Raw genomic sequence first — 27,003 nt, forward strand, 5'->3', positions numbered from 1 at the left:
GCAGACTCGGCTCGGATCCCGTGTTGCTGTGGTTCTGATTGGACCCCTAGCCTGGGAACCTCCATATGCCAGGGAAGCAGCCCAAGAAATAGCAAAAAGACCAAAAAAAAAAAAAAAATAAAGAAAAGAAAAGAAAAAGAGAGAGAGAATATGTTTGAGCTGTCGTGTCTGGATCATTTCTGATTACTGGTCCAGGTACAGGAGAGAAATGCATAAAGGAGGGGATTGCTGTTGCATTATTTTGCGATAGCCTGCCTCTTACAGTGGTGTTTGTGTGGAGTGACTTCTGGGGTGTTGCCCCAATTAATTCACTAACTTCTAAAAAAAAAAGCAAGCCAGCAATGCCATTGTTTTGAAAAAATATTGGGAACTATTTTGAACATAAGGTCTTATAATTGTTTTTAAGCTTCATCTTGGTGGTTGCTCTGAGAGTATTCAAAATCTCTCCGGCTTTTATTTATTTATCTTTTCTTTTTTAGGGCGGCACCTGCAGCATATGGAAGTTCCCAGACTAGGGGTCGAATCGGAGCTGCAGCTGCCAGCCGACACCACAGCCACAGCAACACCGGACCCTTTGACCCGCTGAGGCCGGGGATCGCACCCGCATCCTCGTGGATGCTAGCCGGATTCACTTCCGCTTCACCACCGTGGGAACTCCTTCTCAGGTTTCTCAGTGATGTTTCAGATTTTCTTTGGAGGAGGTGTCATTTGACCACATGTAATATTTGCTTATTGTATGGGTTTCCTATTGCTGTTCGAACAGATTGCCATAAACTGAGTGGCTTACCCGACACAGATTTATTATCCCCAGTTGCAGAAGTGAGGAAATAGGTCTCACTGAGCTAAAACCCAGGGGTCAGCCAGGCTGCGTTCCTTCGGGAGGCTCTAGACGAGAATCCACTTCCTGCCTTCAGCAGCTTCTGGGGGGCGCCTGCGTTCTCTGGCTCCTCCCTCTGTCTTCACAGCCAGCAGTGTGGTGTCTTCAGGTTCCTTTCTGACTCTCTTCTCCCTCCTTCTGTTTCCACCTTTTATGATTATGATTCCACCTGTGATTGGGGGACAGGTGGGGGGACTTGGGGGTGTGGGTTGGCATATGCACACGGAGGTATATGGAATGATTGGCTACCCGGGACCTGCTGTAGGGCACTGGGAATTCTGCCCATTATGCTGTGATAGTCTGTGTGGGAAAGAATCTGAAAGAGAATGGATGTGTGTACATGCATAACTGAACCACTTCCTGGTACAGCAGGGGTGATCACAACCTCGCCAATCCACTGTACTTCCGTAAAACTTTGAAAAATATATCGAAATTAAAACAAACAAATAAACAAAACCACTTGTGATTGCATTGGGCCCACGGATAACCCAGGATCACGTCTCTGTCTTTAGGGAGCTGATGAGCAGCCTTTTCTCAGGCCACACCCATGGCATATGGAGGCTCCCGGGCTAGGGGTCTATTCAGAGCTGTAGCCACTGACCTATGCCGCAGCCACAGCAACCCCAGATCTGAGCCGCATCTGCAACCCACACCACAGCTCACGGCAACACTGAATCCTTAAGCCACTGAGCAAGGCCAGGGATCGAACCCGCAACCTTGTGGTTCCTAGTTGGATTCATTAACCACTGAGCCACAAAGGGAACTCCCCATCAGTAGACTTAATCCCCCTTTGCCACGTAATGTAGCGTCTTCACAGGTGCTGGGATTAGGGCGTGAACGTCTTTGAGGGGACAGTATTCTGCCTGTCACACTTACTTATTAAATACGATTCTGTACATGCTACTGCTCAGTTGCTCATAAATGGACCCATCACTCAGGGCATACAGTGAAATATGGTGACCCGAACAGCACGCAGAGACCAGTAAGGTGTGACAGAAGAGGGCAGACATGTACCCACATCAGTAGGAAGAGGTAGACAGTGGTTGTCCACCCACTGGACGTGTCCTCTTCCGTGTTCCAGTGGATGGTGTGAGTTGTTTCCGTGTTGGGATACAGCGTGGAGGCAGAGCTCGGGATAGAGTGGAGCCAGGGAGATGCTTCAAGCTGGAGCAGCACCTGCAGTGAGAGGCAGGCTAAGGAGTGAAATAAACCACATGAGTGACTGAAAGTCCCAGGGGTCCTGACGCTCCAGACACCAAGCCACGTCTCAGGAAGACTATGAAGACCCCAAACCCATAGTTCTTGTCAAAAAACCAGCACGCACCTGCATGCGGACATCGAGTCCAGGAAAGAAGATGGGGGTGATCGAGTCCAACAGGACTGAGGATCAGTGACTAAGAGGTCCTCTAGCATTTTGGTCACTTATGTACCAGTCACTTCCGAGTCGAGGCAAAATTACATCTTGTGAAATCTCAGGGAGCCCCTAGCCGGCCACACCTGGCCCCAGTCCCCGTGAGCCGTGACCTACGGTCAACAGGTGTTTCTTTGTTACAGTTCTGCCTGCTGCCACCTCAGCTCCGCTGACACCTGTGACTGCAGCTCATTCACCACCATCAGGTGGGACTGCCCCCTCCACCCCTCCACCTCCCTCCGCAATTACTCGATCTGTCGTCGCGCCTACACTGCGCCGTGACAATCGCCAGTGGTTCTTCTGCCCTCTCTGGACGCCGCTAATGTTCCATCTGACAGTGGACAGGAAGGAGGGAGCAAGAGACTCCTGAGCGGGTCTGGATTTCATGCTGTCCAGCTTCACGTTCTGTTTGATTCGCTATCATTTTACTGTCAAAGAACATCACACCCCAAGATTTCTCATTTCCCACGTTTTCGCAAATGCAACGAGCAGGAGGAAGAGAGGCAGGATTGTGGCTGTGTCTTTGTGTGCTGCTGCGTGTGTGCTTGAGAAAGAGAGGAGGGGGCGTCCCGAAGACTCACCTCACATCCTTTGACTCTAAGAAATAAGAGTGTCTGGGAAGTGCCCAGCCTGGAAAGAGGTCCTTGCTTTCCTGATTGGGGACACCTCGTCCTAGCCACTGTGAGCAGTAGTCCGCGTTCCAGGTCATCTTATCTTATCAGGCTGGCCAGTGCCACCTTCACTCCTCCATCATCTGTGACGGCTGACATTTCAGCCACACTGTATTTTTTCATATTCTGACAAAGCCAGTGCCGATCTGCAGTGAGGCCCGGGGCCCGTGTGGCTCGGCAGAGCCGAGACCTGCTGTGCGGCTCAGGTGCGCCCTGGATCTTTCAAAGCCTTGGTGCTGTGGAAAGAATTTAAAACTGCTTCATGAACCTTTTTTATATTGATGACACGCCGAAATGAAAATATTTTGAACATACTGGATGAAATGAGATATCCTACTGAAATTAATTTCATCGGTGTCTTTTCACTTTTGAAAATGTGGCTACCGGGAAAGTTTAAACTGCCCCCGTGACTCCTGCTCTACTTCTGTGGGGCTGCATTGCCTTCCTGCACGGTGGTCCCTGTGCTGACTGCCCCGTGTGGGTTTTCTTATCTAACCCCCCGGCTGGATGGGGAAACTCCTATAATCCCCGTTTTCTGAGGGAGGAAACTCCTACTCAAAGAGGTTAACTCTTGTCCCCAAGGTCAATGGCATGTCAACACAGCCAGTGTGGCTGCAGAGCCCTAGGGCTTAGTCTCTAAACTATTTTCTCTGTCTAAATGGCAATAAAATCCTGTTAACTGCTGAAATCACTGACCAGGCACGTGACCCACTCAAAAACTCTGAGGATCCATCTACAGCAAGGGAAGCTAAGGGTGAAAAGATGGGCTGATCTCTGAACGAGGCTGCACATATTTTCTCCCTCTGCACTCAGTCCTCCCAAACCCCACATGTCTGTTGTCTACAGGGCACCCCTTAAAGCACCAGCCTCGGGCCCCAGAACGCCTCGTCCCAGCCTCCCCTCCCCAGGCTGGGACAGAAGTTCCCACTTCTACGCCCACAGCTCTTCACCAGCTCTCACTTTATTTATGTATTTATTTATTGTCTTCTCTATGGCTGCACTCATGGCATATGGAGGTTCCCAGGCTAGGGGTGTAATCAGAGCTGTAGTCGCCGGCCTATGCCACAGCCACAGCAACGCAGGATCCAAGCTGCGTCTGCGACCTACACCACAGCTCACGGCAACGCCGGATCCTTCACCCACTGAGCAAGGCCAGGGATCAAACCCTCAACCTCATGGTTCCTATTCGGATTCGCTAACCACAGAGCCACAACGGCAACTCCTATCAGCTCTCACTTTAGTTCTTACTCCTTCCTGGATGGTTTTGTGTGTGTGTGTGTGTGTGTGTGTGTGTGTTGGCTTGTTTCTCCCATGACATCGTTAGCTTCTCAGAGCAGAATCCTTATCTTCCTCGTCTCTGACATTGTCCCCAGCTACACACACACACCCACACACGGTCTCGAGAACAGTGTCTGCTGTCTGGTGAGCATTCAGTGTTCTTTAGATCAGAGAATAACTAAAGCTTGGATGAAATAATGAACACAACTCCGCTGACCCACCAGCAGATTTGCGTCCACTTCCAAAGCATCCCAAAGGAGCGAGTGAAGGCGTTAAATTCTTAGTTCTCTGTCTAAGTGACAAAGGACGCCTCTGTAGCCTGAATGGCATGTCCCGTGCACGGAATGGGACAGTGCACAGAGCCAGCTGCTGGCCTGTGCGGTTTGGGGCCCTTCTCTTCTGCGTCCAAGCTGTGTGACCTTCACCGGGTTTCTTTACCTCTCTGTGCTTCCGTTTCCTCATCTGAAAACTGGGGATGATAACTATATATTTCAAGGGGCTGTCATGCCAGTTAAATCAGCGAGCTGGTGTAAAGCACTCAGCAGAGAGCCTGGCTCACAATCATGCGCCACGAGGGTGGGTGGCCGTGCCTTGAGCCACGTCCTGGAACAGCGCTGTTCAAGGGAGGTGGGATTCTGCTCCACGGCTGCTGAGCTGGTTGGAGAGGGTGCAGTGCTCCTGCTCTTTGCTAATAGCCGCATTCCTCCCCCAGTCCCTGGCAGTCTCCACCTTGCATTCTGTGTCTGTGGATATACCTGTTCTGGGTATTTCCTATAAGCCGCATCATACAGTGTCTGTGGCCTTTTGTGTCTTTTGTCTGTGGCATGAGGTCTTCAAGGCTGTTTTCAATGTTAAAAGTAAAATGCTCTAAGTCGAGTGAGCTTGTATTCAGCAAATTGAATTCTTCTCCTGAACAGGTGGAAAAAAATCCTTCTCTTTCCATTCAGTGTTAAATACGGAGTCATTTCCCTTGTATTGTTGCCTTCCCAACAGCTCTCTAACCTCCCACCATCCCAGAAGAGGTTAACCATCCGATCACATCATCAGGTGGGCCCATGAGCCATGAGTTAAAACAAGGAGAAGTGGATGTGATGCATTGTATGAGCCACTTTCCCCATTTTAAGCCCATAGGAAGGATGGGGAAACTCACTACCAAGGGATCTGGGGACGATGTGATGCCCAATGTCACCTTCAGAACCAGGTTTTAAGCTCCAGAGGACAAGGGTTTTATCTGCCTTTCTCATCACTGTATCTCTAGCACTTATCACCATGCTCGGCACATTATAGGCCCCCAGGGAACGTTTATTGAAACAGTAAATGACTGTGGACAGGCTGTCTGATCCCTGTTGGGGAAACTTGGGTCTTGGTTCAGGGCAGGCTCCCCAGACCGAGCAGAGTGAAGGCAAATCCTCCTGCTCAGGAGACACTCAAGGTGTCGCTCTGGGAAACGCCAGTAGCCCCTCTTGGTACTAATATCCCTCCACAGAAAGAAGCATTAGGGTTTCATGTGGGAGCAAACTAATGAAGCCAATTTTAACCAATTTTATTTTTCAGAATCAGCAGAGAAGGAAAAGTCACCAACTACCCTATCAGGTATGGCAATGACTTCATCATGAGTCCTGTAAATAGACAGCCTTAGCCTCCAGACGGCACATGGGAGGTCCTGTCACTGGGTTATCCTCTGCAGGCTCATCCAAGAGAACCAGGCTGTGTGTGGATACTATGGTTTTTAAAACTTTTGTCCCTGCAAAACCTGGAGCTGATGGAGGGGTCAAAGGGGGCAAGGCATTTGAGGGCAGCACGATCACACTTAGGAGTTTTGTTTGGTTTTTGTTTGTTTTTTTAGGGCCACACCCATGGCATACGGAAGTTCCCGGGCTAGGGGTTGAATCAGAGCTCTAGCTGCCAGCCTACGCCACAGCCACAGCAACACCGGATCCTTAACTCACTGAGCGAGGCCAGGCATCGAACCTGTGTCTTCATGGATGCTAGTCAGATTCATTTCCACGGCGCCTCAACGGGAACTTCACACTTAGAAGTTTTCTATCAGCATCCTGAACTTGACACTGCACTAGCAACCAGGTGGTTCGTCATGAGTTTGTAGCCAGTCCTGACGTTCTGGGAAGGTGTGGCATAGCTGGTGGCTCTTCGCCAGCTGCCTCTCAAGTCCTCTTCTGAAGTGCCCTTGTGTCTGTCTCGGAAGAAGTTTCCACCCTAATCACCGTCTCTCTATTGTTCTAGCTCTACCTGTGGCCAACTCACCATCTTCAAGTCACAGAGCCAGGATCCCAGGGCCCAGCCCATCAGGTCAGAAACCTTCCTGGCAGGAAGTGTCATGGCTCTCGTGAACCCCTGGGGAGATTCTCACAGCGCAGAAGGACCCTGGGGAGCTGCGCAGTTGGGGCCTCTGGGGTGCTGGGGAAAGACCATGGTGAGAGGGAATGGGGTCCCTGCCCCCAGGCCTGGGGCAGAACAGCTGGGCCTCCCAGAGGCTTTGAAACCTGATCACCTGATCAGGCTCACTTTTCTGCTGTTCCAGAGAAACAGTTTAAGAACATTCAGGAAGTAAGAAAGCAAATAATCACATCCCCTTTACCTGGACATGACTGATGGTTACATTTTATTACATTGGTGGTCCAGTCCTATCAAGAAATAAAATGTCACGGATAAATTTAAAGTTCCCCAAATCCCCCAGTCCCAGGCTCTGCTCTTTCCCTCCTCAGAGACAGAGGGTCTCTTGAATTTTGTGTATAGCTTTATAGTCCATTTTTAATATTTTTACAAATAAGTTAGGGGATCTCATTACAATATTTGGTTTTTCTTTCGCACAGATTCTATAAATCCCAACATATCATTTAATACCTTTTATTCTTTACTCCATGCACATTTTGAGGTGGATCCATGTTGATATACACACATATACATATGTGTGCATTTAAAATATATAAATGTATATATGCATATGCATTTCCCTACTTGTAACTGCTGCAGCATTACATTTTTTTTTGAAAAACCATTTGTTTCATTTCCCCACTGATGGAAATACACGTTCTTAATTGTTCCCGTCTAACCTGCTGATGTCACGTCCCAAAGCACCGAATGCATACTCTGCCGTCTAACCTGCTTTGTTGAGTGACTCGTGCAGGACACATCACACAGGAGTGTGATCATAAGGGAGCATGTTCCTAGAACCTTCTTGCACGTGTGGAGTAAAAAGAGTCCCTTAATTTGTAAGCCAGGCAGATGGGCGAGTCCAATAGGTAAGTTTCAAAACCTCACCTGGACTTTCTTTCCTCAGAAGCCAAGCCCGGGCTGAGGCTGGTGGATGGCCCAGGAAGATGCTCTGGGCGGGTGGAGGTTTCCTACCAGGGCACCTGGGGGTCGGTGTGTGATGACGGCTGGGGCCTGGAGGAGGCGCAGGTCGTGTGCAGGCAGCTTGGGTGCGGCCCGGCAGTGTCCGCGCCCCCGGGCGCCCACTTCGGCCCAGGCCTTGGAAAGATCCTCCTGGACAGTGTGCACTGCAGCGGCGAGGAGAGCCACCTGGCCCTGTGTGCCCACGACGCCTGGTTCACTCACAACTGTGGACACGAGGAGGATGCCGGAGCCATCTGCTCGGGTGAGGGGGCTGCGAGTTTTAAACGGCTGGTGGGCAGAAGGGGTCACTCCAGAGAATAAGCAGCGAGGCCAGGGCCTCCTCCCAGAGGCAGGGGGTGTCTGGTGGTTTCCTCTCTTCAACTAATGGGTTCTCTAACCCCAGGCCCTCCCTTCCAGGTAATACTGATTTGGGCTCTTTCTGTGTCCCATTCGACCACCTCCTGGTTCCATCAGGCTAATGTCCATTCCGTGTGATAGCAATGGAATGCAAATGCCTGTGTTCAGTCAAGCTTTAGGCAGTTTGCAGAGGCTGGTTTGCTTGGTCCATATCCCCTAAAGCCTCAAAGGTTTCCTAGTCCATAGTCCAAGCCACGTAACAGATGGAAGTTAGAACACAGACACGTGCAGTGCTGACCTCCTCTCCTCCCCCCAAACATGCTAATCCTGGCCTGAATGGCCTCTCTTCTGAGCAGCTGCCAGAGGGCAGGTTCCAGGCACCATTTAGGGGTGGCTTGGTGGAGAGCTCTGCCCTGAGGTGCCACATCAGCAAGTTAGCCACCTACCCTATCACATGGTGCAAAAATCTTCCCCAGTCAGAACTCAATGAGCAGACGGCCACAGGTGTCCAGGGCCGTTGAAGGAGTGTAGTTAAGTCATTGACTTTAGGATATAGTTTCTATGACTGTGCTTGCTAGTCTTCACAAATCACTTATTTGAGAGAAAATTACCACTTTCCCCCTGGAGTTTGTGAGGCTTGATCCTTCCTTATAGCCAAAGAATGGCACCAGTTGAAACTTTAGACTGAGGCAGTTTTAGAGTACTTCTGCCACTAGGAAAAACCATGGGACCATTTCAGTCATTTCTTTTTATTCTAAAGCAGCGGGGGTTTTTTTGTTTTTTGTCTTTTTGCCATTTCTAAGGCCACTCCCACAGCATATGGAGGTTCCCAGGCTAGGGGTCTAATCAGAGCTGTAGCCACCAGACTACGCCAGAGCCACAGCAATGCAGGATCCGAGCCATGTCTGTGACCTACACCACAGCTCATGGCAACACCGGATCCTTAACCCACTGAGCAAGGCCAGGGATCGAACATGCAACCTCATAGTTCCTAGTTGGATTGGTTAACCACTGAGCCACGACAGGAATTCCTAAAGCAGCATTTAAAAAAAAACTTTAATGTGCATCAGAACTACTCAGAGGGTTTATTAAAACACAGACTGCTGGGCTATACCCACAAAGTTTCTGAATCAGTAGGGTGGTATGTGAGAATTTGCGTTTCCAAGTCCGGGATGGTTATGCTGCTGGTCTGGGAACAACACTTTGAAAGCCACTGTCTGAAAACAAAATACAGAAGGAATCTTTCTTATCCTAATAAATAGAAGCAGAATTATCATCTTCATCATCATCCTCGTCACCATCATCTTTGTCACCATTGTCACCACCACCATCATTGTCATCATCATCATTACTCTTATCACCATTATCACCATCATTGTCATCATTGTTGTCACCATCATCACCACTGTTATCCTCAATACCATCATCACCATTGTCCTCATCACCTTCACCACCACTGGTATCCTCATCACCACCATTGTCCTCAGCACCGTCATCACCATTGTCCTCATCACCATCGTCACCACTGGTATCCTCAGCACCATCGTCACCATCACCACCGCTGGTATCCTCAGCACCATCATCACTGCTGGTATCCTCAGCACCATCATCACCATTGTCCTCATCACCATCGTCACCACTGGTATCCTCAGCACCATCGTCACCATCACCACCGCTGGTATCCTCAGCACCATCACCACCGCTGGTATCCTCAGCACCATCATCACCATTGTCCTCATCACCATCATCACCACTGGTATCCTCAGCACCATCGTCACCATCACCACCGCTGGTATCCTCAGCACCATCGTCACCATCACCACCGCTGGTATCCTCAGCACCATCATCACCACTGGTATCCTCAGCACCATCATCACCACTGGTATCCTCAGCACCATCATCACCATTGTCCTCATCACCATCGTCACCACTGATATCCTCAGCACCATCGTCACCATCACCACCGCTGGTATCCTCAGCACCATCGTCACCATCACCACCGCTGGTATCCTCAGCACCATCGTCACCATCACCACCGCTGGTATCCTCAGCACCATCACCACCGCTGGTATCCTCAGCACCATCATCACCACTGGTATCCTCAGCACCATCATCACCACTGGTATCCTCACCACCATCATCACCACTGTTATCCTCAATACCATCATCACCATTGTCCTCATCACCTTCACCACCACTGGTATCCTCATCACCACCATTGTCCTCAGCACCGTCATCACCATTGTCCTCATCACCATCGTCACCACTGGTATCCTCAGCACCATCGTCACCATCACCACTGCTGGTATCCTCAGCACCATCATCACCATTGTCCTCATCACCATCATCACCACTGGTATCCTCAGCACCATCGTCACCATCATCACCACTGGTATCCTCAGCACCATCATCACCATCACCACCGCTGGTATCCTCAGCACCATCATCACCTTTGTCGTCATCACCATCACCACCACTGGTATCCTCAGCACCATCGTCACCATCACCACCGCTGGTATCCTCAGCACCATCATCACCATTGTCGTCATCACCATCATCACCTCTGGTATCCTCAGCACCATCACCACCATTGTCATCATCACCATCACCACCACTGGTATCCTCAGCACCATCATCACCTTTGTTGACATCACCATCACCACCACTGGTATCCTCAGCACCATCATTGCCATTGTCATCATCACCATCACTACTGCTGGTGTCCTCAGCACCATCATCACCATCACCACCACTGGTATCCTCAGCACCATCACCTTTGTCGACATCACCATCACCACCACTGGTATCCTCAGCACCATCATTGCCATTGTCATCATCACCATCACCACTGCTAGTGTCCTCAGTACCATCATCACCATCACCACCGCTGGTATCCTCAGCACCATCATCACCTTTGTCGACATCACCATCACCACCACTGGTATCCTCAGCACCATCATCACCATTGTCCTCATCACCTTCACCACCACTGGTATCCTCATCACCATCACCAGCAATGTTATCCTCATCACCATCATTGCCGTTGTCCTCATCACCATCACCACCACTGGTATCCTCATCACCATCATTGCTGTTGTCCTCATCACCATCATCACCACTGGTATCCTCATCACCATCATTGCCACTGGTATCCTTAGCACCATCACCACCACTAGTATCCTCATCACCATCATCACCACTGGTATCCTTAGCACCATCACCACCATTGTCCTCATCACCTTTGCTGACATCACCATCACCACCACTGGTATCCTCAGCACCATCGTCACCATTGTCATGGTCAGTACCATCATTATCAGCATCACTGTTACCAACACACCTGTCATCACCATTATCAACAAAAACTAGTCTATCTGGTAAGTTGAACTTTTTATTTGTGAGTCACTTCCTTGGTTGTTTTTAATTTATGTGTTTTTATGGTTATATGTATTCAAAGGTAAACATCCAAGCAAGAATATTTAAGTAAATTTTTAAGATTTATGCAAACATTTGGATATCTAGTATTTTGCAAATAAACAAGTGTCTTTGGATGAATAATTTTTTTGTGTATAGCTAGGAGTCTGAAGTGGCATTCATGGCCTGCTCTTCATCTGTCAGCCACTGTCCTCATCCAAATTTTCATCACCTCTTCCCACTTGGATGAACTTGGACTTCTCCTGACTCCCCTGCCAACAGGCACCCAACGCTCCAGTCCATTGTTTGTATTCAGTCAGAGTTATCTCTTTTTAAAAAGTTAGGTCTATCAGGATATAATTAACCTATAGTGAAAATCATCGTGTAGCTCAGAGAATTTCGCTAAATGATTAGTCGTGTAACCATTACCACTCTTAAGATATATTACGTTTCCATTACCTTAAAAGTTCCCTCTTGCCCCTTCATAGTCAGTCCCCTCTCCTGACCTTCAGACCCTGGCAACAAGCAATACGATTGCTGTTTCTATAGGTTTGTCATGCCAGAATATTATATAACATATTAAAATAATATACAGTATTTTGTGCTGAGCTTCCTTACTTAGCATAATATTTTTGAGATTCATCCATTTAATTCCATGTATCAGGCATCCATTCTTTTTAATTGCTGAGTAGTATTCCAGTACCTGGATGTACCAGAATTTGTTTATCCATTTATCACTTGATGGATATTGAATTTATTTCCAATTTTTGACTCTTATTAAGTTGTTAAAAACATTCACAGACAAGTTGCAAACAGTTTTCCAAAGCCACTGTTGCATTTTGCATTCCCATCAGCAATGCTTGAGAGTTACAGTTGCTCAGCATCTTTGTCAACACTTTGGATTATCTGGGTTTTGTCTGGTCATTGTAGTCTCGTCTCTAATGAGGTAGTGGTATCTCTTTGCGGTTTTAATTTGCCTTTCCCTAATGACTGATGATACTGACATTTTCATATCTTATTTGCATCTCTTCTTTGGTGAAGTGTCTGTTCAAGTCTTTTATTCTTTTCATTTTAAGCTGGGTTGTCTTACTGTGTTCTAAGACAGGTCTTTATATAGTCTGGAAACAAGTATCTTCTTAGTTACGTGCTTTGCAGATATTTTTCCCAGCCTGTGACCTATCTTCATTTTCTTAAGTGTTTTTAGAAGAGCAGAAAATTTAAATTTTAATTTTAATAAAGTCTAGTTTACCAGGTTTTTTCTTTAATGAGCTATACTTTTGTGTTTTATCTAAGGAATCTTCATGTAACCAAATATCTCATGTATTTTCTCCTGTTTTCTTATAGAAGTTTTATAGTTATAGGTTTTTCTCTTAACTCTGTTAATTCATTTTTGTTGTTTTTTAAACATGGTTCAAAATATGGATCAAAGGATTTTTTTTTACATAGAAATGTCTAATCATCCCAGTGCTGTTTTGTTGAAAAGACGCTTCTAACTCCACTGAAATACCTTGGCACTTTTGTCAAAAATAAAAAAACCATTAATATATGAGTCTATTTCTAAATTCCCTTTTGTTCCACTGATTTATATGACGGTGCTCCTGCCCACATCACACTGTCTTGATTACTGCAGCTTTAGGGTAATCTTGAAATCAGGTAACACCAGTGCTCTGAGTTTGTTCTTTTTCCCTCTTTTAAAAAATTATTTTGGCTGGAGTTTCCTTCGTGTCGCAGTGGAAACAAATCCTACTAGGAACCATGAGGTTGCGGGTTTGATCCCTGGCCGTGCTCAGTGGGTTAAGGATCTGGTGTTGCCGTGAGCTGCGGTGTAGGTTGCAGATGCAGCTCTGATCTGGCATTGCTGTGGCTGTGGGGTAGGCTGGTGGCTACAGCTCTGATTAGACCCCTAGCCTGGGAACCTCCATATGCCATGTATGCGGCCCTAAAAGGACAAAATATATATATATATATATATATATATATATATATATATTTTTTTTTTTTTTTTGGCTAAGCTAGTTCTTTTTCTTACTTTTCTTTCTTTCTTTCTTTTTTTCTTTTTCTTTTTTTTTTTTTTTTGGTCTTTTTAGGGCCACACCTATGGCATATGGAAGTTCCCAGGTTAGGGGTCAAATCGGAGCTACAGCTGCCGGCCTACACCACAGCCACAGCAACTCAGGATCCAAGCTGCGTCTGCAACGCCAGATCCTTAACCTACTGAGCGAGGCCAGGGATGGAACCCTCAACCTCATGGTTCCTAGTCAGGTTTGTTTCCACTGTACCACAAAGGGAACTCCTTCTTTGTCTTTCTGAAATATAAAATTTTAGAACCAACTTCTCCATTTGTACAAAAAAAATGTCTGCTGGGATTATCCATGTGGATTGCATTAAGTCTGTGTATAAATTTGGGGGAAATTGGCATTGTAACAGGATTGAGTTTTCTGATCCATCTGCAGAGAGTATCTCCTCATTTGCTTAGGTCTTTGTCTCATCAGTATTGTGTATTTTTCCACCTGCAAATTTTGCTCTTGTTTATTGGACTTATCATAAGAATTCTGTAGTTTTTGATGCCGTTGTGAAAGGTATTTTTTAAATTTTCTATTTCAGTATTTATTTTGTGGCTAGTGTGTTCATTTTCCCCCCAATAATGAAATAATTGAATTGAGGATATTAAGATCACCTTTCGTTTACTTCTTAGTTTATGAACCTCATTCTTGTCTTAGAGATTTGACTCCCAGTTTTATAGATCAGGAAACCGATGCTCTTTTGTATGTAGTATGTGGTGGACTAAGACATCCCAGACTTGGCGATCAGGTCTTCAGGCTGGACATTCACTCAGCCCTTTAGACGTGCCTTCTTGTGTTTCACAAGATACCAGACTCCGGTTTCGAGGGCTGGCTAGCTCTCCCCCATTCAGCTTTAGTTTGCTTCTTTGCGTTAACTGTTCATGCGTTCTGTATACTCATCACCAATCGATGTTTTCTTTTCTCTGTAGCTGCTGAAGTAACGGTTGCCCCCATCACCTCTGGGGAAGAGCAGACACCAATAGGTACAAAAATATGCAGCTTTTTAAAGTTAACATCAAAACTTATATTCTGTGTACTTATTCAAGTTTACAAGTAACTTCATATTTCTAGAAATAAGAACAAACATGGAAATTTAGTGTTTAAAAAAAAAAAAAAAAAAAAAAAAACGTTGCTAGGAGTCTCTACCCCTACCAGGATCTTTGAGGTACTCAAATAAAGATGTTTATTTTTTATATGAACTCTCAGAACCACTAGTGCCACAAGATGTTAAGATGAATCTCCCTCCCCCCACTCCACACACAGACACACACACAGATTCTATGGTCTCATGAATTTAGGGAACATTGCATTAAACAAGTTAAACAGGTTTCTTTACTACAAGATATCTAGAAGCCTTTAATGTATAACCCTATAAAATCCCCACCAAAAGTCATGCTTATGAAATGCACTTGACCCCTTTTCTTCATGTACCCTCTCTTTGGAAGTTCTCTGTGTCATACGATTAAGCGAAATGGGGACCCCAGGTGTGTGGGATTAATGCATATGCTACCACAGTATTCTAATCAAATTAAAACAACGTAGGACCTCATCTCCCTGAATATGTAAATCTGGGTTGCTATTCTTCAGGACCTGTGCTGCCTGCAGCCAGCTCTCCCTGCCCCTTCCACCTGCTGAAGTCCTATGGTGTCTTCCCGGCTCCCCTTCTGCTGGTAGCTTCCTCTGGTCGCCACAAGGAGACATAGTCTCTGTATTTGAAGCTTTTCTGTTGACGTCCCTCATAATCCACTTCAGATGATAATTACTCGGGCATTTATTCTAGCTTCTGACTGAGTTAAAAGCCTTTGAAATGCAGACATTCTGTCTCACTTTCTTTGCACTGACTATTTTAAAATAAATGACGGCACACAGCATTATTAATTCATAAAGGCTGCCTTCATTTCCTTTACATTCTTTTAAATATGATGTTCTTAAGGTTTTTTCTGGTTCTTTATTTTAATTAGAGTTGATTAACAATATTATATTATCAACTATAATAAAAAATTTTAAAACTAGGACAAATGTATTAATGATCACAACATTGTAAATCAATTATACTTCAATAGAACTTTTAAAAAATGAAAAAAAAAGGAGTTCCCGTCGTGGCGCAGCGGATATGAATCCAACTAGGAACCATGAGGTTACTGGTTTGATCCCTGGCCTCGCTCAGTGGGTTAAGGATCCGGCGTTGCCATGAACTGTGGTGTAGGTTGCAGACACGGCTCGGATCCCACGTTGCTGCGGCTGTGGTATAGGTTGGCAGCAACAGCTCCGATTTGACCCCTAGCCTGGGAACCTCCATATGCCGCTGGTGTGCCCCTAAAAAAAAACAAAAAAAGACCAAAAAATTTTTAAAAATTAAAAAGTAAAATAAAAAATGAAAAAAATAAATTTAAAAAAAACATAAGGACTCAAAAAATAAAAGACAGGTGTCCCATCTTACAATTAATCATGGAGGTTAGAAGTCCAAAATGACTCTTACAAGAAATTATCCCAACCTTGGAAATCAACTGTACGTCAATAAAACTTAAAGAAAGATAACTTAGAGGGCTAAAGAAAAAATTGTATTAGTTTCAGGGGTATAAAATAGTGGTTTTTTAAAAATAAATTTACTGTATTCAAATTTATTACAAAATAATGGCTATCTTTCCCTGTGCTGTACAGTATACCCTTGTATCTTATTTATTTTTTTATGTCAAGAATTGTTCTAAGTGGGTTTTTTTGATGTTCTTAAATTTATCTTCTATTTTTAAGAACAATTTATTTCTACTGAGCCAAGGATTTAAGGATAAGTTTACCATGAACAGGAGTTCCCATCGTGGCTCAGCGGTTAACGAGCCCAGCTAGTATCCATGAGGACGCGAGTTCGATCCCTGGCCTCGCTCAGTGGGTTAAGGATCCGGCGTTGCCGTGAGCTGTGGTCTAGGTCACAGACACGGCTTGGATCCCACATTGTTGTGGCTGTGGTGTAGGCCAGCATCTACAGCTCCGATTGGACCCTTGGCCTGGGAACTTCCATATGCCGAGGGTATGGCCCTAAAAACACACACACACAAGTTTACCATGAATATATAATAAATAAATTAAACAATCTTGTTTGATGGTGATAGTGCCCTACTTAGATAAATCAAAAGAAAACAGAATGCTTTCAGAAGGGTCTTAAAATGAGTCCTTCCAGCAGTGTACTTTGATTCTTTCCACTGTACTGGCTGGCGGTGACCTAGCTTTGTTGTCCCTTCTAGCTGACAGTTTCTCAGAGCCTTCACTGACCACAGCCTCTGAGGCCTCGACACCTCCACCCGCAGGTATGGCTGAGAAATTAAGGGCTGATGGGTAGTGTGCTCTCCACGTCGGAGGGCAACCCCAGGCACAGTGGGAGGCAGCCCACGTACACGCCTCGGGATGCAGAGCAATGCTCTTCACCCCTCTGAGTCTCAGTTTCTTCATCCATAAAATGGGAACCCATCCCCCACCACAGGGAGCTGTAAAAAGAGAGAAGTGGTGAAGTTAGTGACTCTCTGAGGCTCTGGCCCTAAACTCCCAAACAACCGCTGTTAGCTCCTGTCTTCAGACTCCTTTACATAGAGAAGCCATTACGACTTATGGGACAGAGGGACCAAGTTGCTCTAAGACTGGCATCCTCTGGATGACAGGGGGTCTGTTTGGCTATGATCTGCCTACAGATAATCTTGTTCCATATCCCATTATATGTACTGACCTCTCATATTTCTATCCCTGTGCATGGCAGGGGAATAACGTAGGTTGTTTCTAGGAGAACCTAGGGATTCTGGAAATTCTATAAAGAGATTTTCACCATTAGAAGGGGGCTGAAGTCTCACTGAAGGGCCTTGAAACTGAAGATGATTCTGGCTCTTCTTTCTGTGTTGGGTGCCTGTGGACAGTGTGATCTTGCATGATTGTAACACAGGGCTGTGACCACCTGGAGATTTAAAAGGGCCAAGGGAGCCTTCCAGAGGCGGGAAGGTCAGTCCCCAAGTGTCCTCCTTCTTCCTTTTCAGGGGCCTGGATGGCCGTGAGGCTGGTGGATGGCACGGGGAGGTGCTCAGGCCGCGTGGAGGTTCTCGTCCAGGGCACATGGGGGACCGTGTGTGACGACCTCTGGGACCTGGCCGAGGCCACTGTTGTGTGCCGCCAGCTGCAGTGTGGCCAGGCCGTGGCGGCCCCCACAGGAGCGCACTTTGGGGCAGGCTCTGGGAAGATCGTGCTGGACGACGTGCAATGTGTGGGCAGCGAGAGCCACCTGGGGCAGTGCATGCCCAGGGGCGGGGCCGGGCACAACTGCGGGCACCTGGAGGACGCCAGCGTCATCTGTGCAGGTGAGGGGCTTTCATCTCCCAGGATGTCTCTGCTTTTATGCCCCTTCAGACATTTCAGCTTCTGTTGACAATAGGCGTTAGGCAGTTTATTGAAGAATCGATCCTGTATGGTAAGCCTTGTTATAATAAGCCATGCTGATGCCTTTCAACCCTCAGATGCTGATGATCCACCAGCCCCTACTCCAGCCCCAGGGTCTGAAGCTGGTTCCTCAGTGTACACACCCACAGGTAGGTCCTCTGTGCTTGCTCCATTGACTTCCAGTTCCGTTTACCCTCTTTCGCAGTTTGTACTATTGAGAAGATGCTTAAGGGATAACAGAGTTACTCAGTGCCTTTTTACTGTCCCAAGGACTGCGGATAAGGATAAAGAAGAATAGGACATTTTTCAAAATGGGACGCTCAGCCATCACCTGAAGTTCCTGAGTGTTCCTTTCCCTGCCAGCGATTATTTCTGGAAAATCCAAATTGTATTCCACTGATTCAGGAGTGGAAATCTATCATGAATCCATTTGAAAAGGATCCAAGGAGGTTAAAGCACTGTAAGAAGTATTCATTGTCCAGGTGCATTTATATGCCTGTCAGATGCTAGCAGCCAGGTGGACTCCCTGGCATTGATGTTGGCAGAGCCCCCAAGGATGGAGAAGGCATCAGAGCTCCTGGCACCAAGGCATCCAGGTGGGCATCATGCCTCCAGCATCTGACGTGTCCAAATCACCATCCTCTCCGGCAGCAGCCACAGCACCTGCAGGTCATTGTTGAAGGTTAAGGCCAACTCCATCAGCACCAACTAAAAATGAAACCACAAGTCAGTTCTGTACACTAGAAATCCAGTGTGCTGGGTTAATCGCACACTTGGACGCTTTAAACACTGATTTGGTCCAACTGACCCCGTAATGAGACAGCAGTAAGATGGTTTATTGGGACTGATGTTTTCTGAGACAAACTGAGGAACAAGAGCTGCTTAGACACCTTGTGAATGTCTCACCTTGGTCAGGTAACACACAGTCTGGATAAATTTGCTCAACACCTAGGGAGAGCCTGAAAATCCCTGCATTGATATGAATGCCTTGTCTCCAGAATTGCACACAACTGGTGGTTTCCTAAAAGGGGAAGAGGTGATGGTGGCAGGGAGATCCCAGGATGGACTCAGAGGCATTCGGAAAGCGCCAGTATACTGACCACAGGGAATAGTCGAAAGCCTCGTCTCAGAGACTCGATGCCTAAGCTTAAAGATGGGGCTGAGGAGGGCTTCCCTGCCCAAAACTTGGTTGGAGAAACCAGTGGAAGATCCCACTGTCATCATTCAGTCCGACTTCTCAGAATGTTCTCGTTGCAGACACTGCCTTTTCCTACATGGTGTCAGGAAGCTCCTGATCACAAGTGATGTGTCCATTTGTACCTGTTTGCAGGTGAGGGACTGTCAGCCACCATACCCACAACGAGCCCTTCCAGCCTTCACTCCACGCTCATGCCAGCAGGTAATGCCTCCTGTGACTTGGTCAGTGTTGTGCTTCGTGTTTTCTGAGCATCTGGTATGTGACACAATCAAGTGCCCTCACGATAACCATAAAGGAAGGTACTGTTTCCAGCATTTCACAAATGAATCAGCAGGTGGGCAGGTGGCACTGGTCAAAAGACCAGAGTCACACAACTGTAAGTGGCAAAAGCTGGATTCCCCCAGATGGTGAATCCGCAACGATCATGTGGTTGTTTCTCATGGTGACATGGGTCACAGCTACCTCAAGGTCCCAGAAAAGGAAGGTGGGAACAAAGACGGATCGCCTGGACTCTTTGAGAAAATTATATGGAAATGTTACGTATGTTATCAAGCTGTCTACAACAGAAAACTTGTTACACTAAAAGAGATAAAATGTCAGTTATCAATTTAGATCTTCCATTTTCCCCCTCACTGCCTCATTTGGGCAGAATTGATCTCCTCAACTGTACCTGGGCCTTCTCATTCGCAGATAAGCTCTCCGTGTAATCATTTTTTGCATATTTCCCCAAACATGGTCTAGTACCGTCTTTACAGCATTGCCGGGTATTTGGGAGGATGTTATTTCCATTGTACAGTTGAGGAAACAATTCTAAGAGAAGATCGGTCTGGGCCAAGCTTTAGATCAGAGAAAGGCTCTCTTCCTGCTGGGAGTTCAGTTGTGCCTCAGCAGGGGGACCCCTAGTCACACATCTGAGCGAGGCGGGGAAGCCATTTGGAGAAAGGGACATGCTTTTTCTTTTTTTGCTATTTTAGGGCCGCACCCATGGAGGTTCCCAGACTAGGGGTCAAATCGGAGCTGCAGCTCTGGCCTACACCATGGCCATAGCAACGCCGGATCCTTGACCCACTTAGCAAGGCCAGGGATCAAACCCCCATCCTCATAGATCCTAGTCGGGTTTGTTAACCGCTGAGCCACAACGGGAATTCCAGGACATCCTTTTTTCATAGTTAGTTGGGCGGCTGCCCTTTTGCAGTGCCTTTTCGGCCTCAGTGGGGGCTGCCCCTTGGCCTCTAACTGCTGATCTGACGTTTCCATGAGGCATCTCCTAGATAAGCACCGTCACCAGTGAGCAAGAGACAAGTCCTGTAAAAATGACCTGGGGATGTCCACTCCCAGCTCTTTGGGGCTACATCATAGAAGACACGTCCTCCCAATGAGAGCAAAGAGAAAAGTCGAATAAAAAAGAAAGCTGTGGGGACTATTCTCTTACTGTAGGTGATGAGGATTCTGTGACCGAGAGACAGCATTTCTGAAAAATTGAGCTGTTATCACCCACCAACATACCCCAATATAAGAAATCTCCCTGACGCCATAGAGCCGGGTCCCCAGGGTCTCTTTTCCTTAATGTCACCCCAGGTGCCTGGATGGCCGTGAGGCTGGTGGATGGCACGGGGAGGTGCTCAGGCCGCGTGGAGGTTCTCGTCCAGGGCACGTGGGGGACCGTGTGTGATGACCTCTGGGACCTGGCCGAGGCCACCGTCGTGTGCCGCCAGCTGCAGTGTGGCCAGGCCGTGGCGGCCCCCACGGGAGCGCACTTTGGGGCAGGCTCTGGGAAGATTGTGCTGGACGACGTGCAGTGTGTGGGCAGCGAGAGCCACCTGGGGCAGTGCGTGCCTAGGGGCAGGGCCGGGCACAACTGCGGGCACCTGGAGGACGCCAGCGTCATCTGTGCAGGTGAGGGGCTGTTTCCTTAGCAAGAGGTCATGTCTTTGTTTCCTTTGGGCATTTCCCCATAATTGTTTTCAGAGGGAACTTTGTCCCTGTAGACCTTAGCATGTGGATTTCTTCTGGCCATTAGGTGCTGATGGTTCAACAGGCCCAGCTCCAACCACAGAGCCTGAAGCCGCCACCCCTCCGTACGCACTGTCCGGTCAGTCCATTCTTTGCTCGGTTCTTTTGCTTTGTAGTATGTCTCACTAGAATGTTCCCTTAGACCAAGATTGCAGGGTCTTCCACTGCACAGCTTCAGAGGGCTCCACCTCCTAGACTGCACCGTGAATCGCCCCCTTTTATGTATGTAGAAAACCTCCGATAGGAAGTTCTGGGCCGAGTGTCACTGGCAGGAGAGGTGTTGGTGGCAGAAGAAGGAGCCACAGCATCCTCAAACCCTGACTCACCATCTCTGAGCAGCAGCAGGTCAGAGGAAGAGTCAGTCAGTGCCTCTTCCTGTTCTTACATCCAAGCCGCACAACCTCCAACCCTTGGGTCACTGGAATTGGCTGTTGGAGCCAGAATTTCACTTCTTTAGTTTTCTTAAACTCCCAGATTAAATGTGTGTGTGTGTGTGTGTGTGTGTGTGTGTGTGTGTGTGTGTGTGTGTGTAAGACAATGCATCAGCATCTGGGAGGACCTGGATCACTGCTCCTTCCCTCCCCACACAAGCATCCCTCATCCCCGGAGACTGGTCAGTGGTCCTGGGAGGGGCCCTGGCAGCATGTCTGTTATCAGCTCCTGGGAGGCTCCTCGTGCGGGTGTGTGGACCTCGGTGCTGAATGACAATCCTGTGTCCTTTGTGTGTTTGACAGGTCACCCCTTGGCTGCCATGGCAGGGACGGTGGCTGCAGGTGAGACTTGAATGTCCTTGACTGTCCTGATCGTCATCTGGCCTAAGCCCTGAAGTGATTCTCCAGGGAAATCAAGCAAAATGCTACCGCTCTGGACCTGTGTTCCGAGTGACATGTCCAGGGAACTCGCGGTACCAATTCCATTTCTGTTAGTCAAAGAAATAAGTCCAGCCAATCGAGTGACGCCAGCTCTCTCGGGTTCCCAATGTGGACACTACACGCGAAGGGCGGTGACAGTAAGGTCACTAACATGTGACCGTTAGCACAGCCACACGCCATCCACAGGCACCATTTCTTTCTCCCTCTCCGGCCATCTGTGTCCCTCTCCATCCTTTCTTTTTCATCTTCCACTTTTTTCCCACCAGCTTTGCCCATATCGTGGGCCTTCAGAATCTCCACTCAGCTTTTCTTAACACCACTTGAGATGAAGGCTAAAGTAATATAATGCCCAGAGAGCCTGGCTGGCCCTTCGAGGGAAGAGCCAAAGCCAAATGACCAGAGCCAAGTGAGCGTAGGTCCGATTCTTACACAGCCAGGAGAGCTGATGGCGAAAGCCATTGCCACAGCTGCCACCTCTGCTGTGGGACTGAGCATTGGACAGATGGATAGACAAACAGACGAGCAGATGGAGAAGCAAATGGACAGATGGACGGACAGGTGGACACAGAACAAATCAGTGTTGGGGAGGGTGGATGACTCCAGGGCAACTTCTTTCCATTTAGTAGAGGATTTTCAGTAGAGTAATTTTAATAAATTTCAAGTGACGGTGAGTGGGACACGGCCATCTTCGAAGACCTAGAGGCTCCATGTAAGCTCAGCCTTAATTGTGAGGGTGAAGCAGTTTCCTCATTACTGCTGATGACCTGACAAAATCAAAGCCGCAGGACCCAGCACTGGAGAGTACCCCGGGGAGAGATGCAGGCCGATGCTGAAAATCTGCCCTGCCCCACAAGCACCTGTCAATGGCACGATTCTCCAAAGAAGTGAGCGGTGCTGCAGAACTCACATACCTTCATGCCCTAATTTCCTAAATTTACAAGAGTTTTTAGACTAGTGATACTTTGGCTACGTTGTAAGACGCACCCAGCAAAGTAATGACCAGTGAAACCTTTTTAGGAAAAAAGAGGTGAACTATAAAATTAGTGAAGTGAACAATACAACCTCTGAAAACTTCTAAAGTACCTTTGTGTTTGTAGAAAAATCTCAGTGTGGCGGCGTTACTACTGACCCATCTGGAGCCATTAGGAATCCCCCTGAGAATGAAATGCACAGCAGCATAACATGTGTGTGGGAAATTAAGGCAAACGCATCTGATCGCATACGCCTGGCATTCCCATATCTGAAGTAAGTCGGAATTACGTCGCTTGCAGTTCCCGTCATGGCTCAGCAGCTTAAGAGCCCAACGTAGTGTCCCTGAGGATACAGGTTCAATCCTCGGCCTCACTCAGTGGGTTAAGGATCCGCCTTTGTCATAAGCTGCGGCCTGGGTCACAGATGCAGCTTGGACCCCCCATTGCCGTGGTTGTGGTGTAGGCTGGCAGCTGCAGCTCCAATTTAACGCCTAGCCCGGAAACTTCCACATGCCGCAGGTGCAGCCCTAAAAAGAAAAAGGCAAAAGTCCATCCCTTAAGTTCCCCGTGTAGTTTAAAATTCCAAGCATTTACTTCCTTGCTTGATTCTCTTAACTATAAGAATCCTTTATGTCTTTTTTTTAAGTTTCTAGTTTGAAGTAATTATAGACAAGAAATTATAAAAATACACAGAAGAGTCCATGTACCCCTTACCCCACTCCCCCATTGGTGGCATCGTATATAAATTGTAGAACAATATCAGAAGCACCAAACTCAGTATTCACATTATTACAATACTGTTGGCTGGAATACTGACCTCATGCAGTTGTTTTCATGTACTTTTGTGTATGTATGTGTGTGGCTCTGTGCATTGTCCCATGTATAAATTCATGAAAACACTACCACAATCTAGAAGCAGGTGGTGTGTTTCACTACTACAAAGGAACGGCTACTTTGGCCTTCACGTTTGTAACCATCCCCGTGCCTGTCCCCACCAGCCAGTCAGCTGCTCTCCATCTTTTTTTTTTTGTTTTGTTCGTTTGTTTTTTAGGGCCACACCCACAGCATATGGAGGTTCTCAGGCTAGGGGTCAAATTGGAGCTACAGCTGCCGGCCTATAGCACAGCCACAGCAACAAGGTATCCGAGCCACATCTCTGACCTACACCACAGCTCACAGCGATGCCAGATCCTTAACCCACTGAGCAAGGCCAGGGATCGAACCCACATCCTCGTGGCTCCTAGTCGGGATCATGAACTTCTGAGCCACGAAGGGAACTCCCTGTTCTCCATCTTTATGGTTTGTCCTTTTGAGACTGTTAGGTCTGTGGGATCCTACCGTATGTACCCTTTGGACGTTCATTTTTCTCACTCAGCTTAATGCCCCGGAGATCCATCCGGGCTGCTGCGTGTATCAAGAGTTTGTGCCTTTTCCCTGCTGAGAAGTATCCCACTGGATGGATACCAGAATCTAACTGGTTCCTCCACTGAAGGACTTGGGTTGTTCGCAGTTTTGCTCTTATATGTAGATCTTCTGTGAACAGTCACGTAGAGGTTTTTGCATAAACAGAAGATTTTGTTTCTTTGGGGTGAATGATCAGGGGCCGAGGGCTGGTTGGATGGCAAGTGCATATGTGGCTTTTTAAGAACTTGCCAAGCTCTTTTCCCAGGTCCCTTCCCACCAGCAACATGAGACCCAGTTTCTCCACATCCTACCTAGCATTTGCTGTTATTTTTTTGTATGAGCTGTTTGTCACTTTTAGCATACAAATCATGTGCATGTTGTGTTAGATATCTGTGTAGGTGGGTTTTTTCCCTTTTTTTGGAGTGATTGTAAATGATATTCTTTTTTTTTTTTTGGCTTTTGTCTTTTTTGTTGTTGCTGTTATTGTTGCTATTTCTTGGGCCGCTCCCGCGGCATATGGAGGTTCCCAGGCTAGGGGTCTAATCGGAGCTGTAGCCACCGGCCTACGCCAGAGCCACAGCAACGCGGGATCCGAGCCGCGTCTGCAACCTACACCACAGCTCACGGCAACGCCGGATCGTTAACCCACTGAGCAAGGGCAGGGACCGAACCTGCAACCTCATGGTTCCTAGTCGGATTCGTTAACCACTGCGCCACGACAGGAACTCCTGATATTCTTTTTAATTTTGGTTTCCACATGTTTGTCATTAGTGTAAAAATATGATTGGTTTTTGTGTGCTTCCATGAATTTGTAATTAAAATGAAATTCATCTTCTATGCTTTGCACAGGGATGGGGGGGCAGAGATTGCGAATATGTGTGTATGTATCCAGCTTGCTGGTTAAAGATGCAAATTCCAGGAGACCCTTAGACCTAGTAAATCAGGAAAACTTAGGTTTTAATATTGTACATTCTCAAGGTTGCTGTCATTTATAGATGAATGTCTTATGGAAATTAACCTTCGGGAACAATTTAAATTATTTATTACTCTTGAACTTTGCTTAATCAAAATAGGACTTGGAACAGACATCTCTTCAGGCTGAGGCAGGGAAATAGTTTTCTGCTTCCAGCATTCTGGACAAAACTTCAGTAAAGAATAGCAGAACAGAGGGCTCCTACAGAGCAAGCTGATCGGGTTTGGTAGAGCACCTCCCTCTGGGCAGGTCGGCTGCCAGAAGCTTGTATGCAGGTGTTTGGACCCCGGACCCCTGTCCTAGTGACTGGCTTCTTACCTGGCCTTGCCCTTGGCCCCTAGCTTTGAGGTCCCCTGCAGTCTCAGGCTGCTCACAGCCTCAGCAGAGATACACCTAGTGTGTCAGACTCCTCTCCCTGTTTTGGTTAAAACCCCATTCCCTTGGGAGTTCCCATCATGGCTCAGTGGTAACGAACCCGACTAGCATCCATGAGGATGTGGGTTTGATTCCTGGCCTCACTCCGTGGGTTAAGGATCTGGCACTGCCATGAGCTGTGGTGTAGGTTGCAGACAAGACTCAGATCCCAAGTTGCTGTGGCTGTGGTGTAGGCCGGCAGCTGCAACTCCGATTTGACCCCTAGCCTGGAGACTTCCATGTGCCTCGGGTATGGCCCTAAAAACAAACAAATAAACCAAAGAACCCATCCTCTCAGGCAGTGGCTCTCAGAGAGAGTGTGGGATAAAAGGCATCTAGGCTGTGTTTGAATGATGAGAGGCTTTTGATCTGTTCCCAGCCTCTTTATAGCTGCAAAGTAGAGTCTGCCTCTGAGATCCGCCGATGAGAAGACTGAGGCACCCTGGGCGTTTGTTTCCCCAGCCTTGACTGCACCAGTGAGTACTTTGAAATCCTGGACGGCCCTCCATCCTCGGCGAGGTCCTTGGGGAGGGCCTGCTCCGGCACCCATCTCACCTTCGTGTCCACCTCCAACTGCATGACTGTCGTGTATTTCCGAAGCTCCAACAACACAGGGGAAAACTTCATTGCTTATTATCTTTCTGAAACCAGAGGTAAGAACAGTTATGCGCAAGAGTTCAGGGCTGGACTGTCATGCTGGGGGCTCGGGGACCTTGGGCAAGAGATGTGACCTCTCCCTGCCCCAGTTCCATCCCTGTGTAATGGGCAGAAGAAGAGAGCCTCGCTTGCTAAGTTTATTGTGAGGGTTACCTGAAATGACACAATAAAGCACTCAGCGTTGGAGTTCCCTGGTGGCTCAGTAGGTTAAGGATCCAGTATTGTCACTGCTGTAGCAAGGGTTTGCTCCCTGGCCCTGCGAGTTCTGCATGCCACAGATGCAGCTGGGAAAAAAAAAAAAAAAAACTACTCAGCATGATGATGGCTCTTTGTAAATGCTCAATAATTAGCAGCCTCGTCACAGGCTGTTTATTTTTTTATGAACCGTCTCATTGAAGGCAGCCCTTTAGGAAGTCGTTTCTGAAGTTGCTCTGAACCCAGTATTAGGTGGATGTTTTAGGATCTACAGTAGACGACATGCCCCAGCCTGAGAGAGTCTCATGTACAACCTGGAGGGAGTTCAAGACAAACATGTAACACAATTAGAGGACAAATAGAAGATTGTGGATTAAGGCAAACACGTAGAATATAGCAGGATATACTGGATTCATGCATGCATTCATCTCAGCAAAAGACGTTAGGAAAGAGAAACCAGGGTACGTT

General features: G+C 47.4%; 1 protein-coding gene across 2 annotated transcripts in view; it reads left to right on the forward strand.

Moving 5' to 3' along the window:
- Positions 1-27,003, forward strand: part of LOC100519221 (scavenger receptor cysteine-rich domain-containing protein DMBT1) — a 93,375-nt gene that overhangs the window by 10,471 nt on the left and 55,901 nt on the right. The window contains exons 5-16 of one of the 2 annotated variants that reach the window (XM_084995788.1): positions 5,792-5,830; positions 6,479-6,544; positions 7,536-7,853; positions 16,665-16,727; positions 17,442-17,759; positions 17,916-17,987; positions 19,169-19,237; positions 20,615-20,932; positions 21,057-21,128; positions 21,784-21,822; positions 23,019-23,166; positions 26,146-26,336. In XM_084995788.1, coding sequence (XP_084851914.1) covers positions 5,792-5,830; positions 6,479-6,544; positions 7,536-7,853; positions 16,665-16,727; positions 17,442-17,759; positions 17,916-17,987; positions 19,169-19,237; positions 20,615-20,932; positions 21,057-21,128; positions 21,784-21,822; positions 23,019-23,166; positions 26,146-26,336 — 1,713 coding nt within the window. The remainder of the gene's footprint in view (positions 1-5,791; positions 5,831-6,478; positions 6,545-7,535; positions 7,854-16,664; positions 16,728-17,441; positions 17,760-17,915; positions 17,988-19,168; positions 19,238-20,614; positions 20,933-21,056; positions 21,129-21,783; positions 21,823-23,018; positions 23,167-26,145; positions 26,337-27,003) is intronic. The other variant, XM_084995790.1, reaches the window with a different exon arrangement.

Source organism: Sus scrofa, chromosome 14 (genome assembly GCF_054392235.1).
Source record: "Sus scrofa isolate SSC_HxYL_T2T_F1_AM1 chromosome 14, Sscrofa_HxYL_maternal_Yorkshire_Landrace_v2.0, whole genome shotgun sequence".
Lineage (NCBI taxonomy): Eukaryota > Metazoa > Chordata > Mammalia > Artiodactyla > Suidae > Sus > Sus scrofa.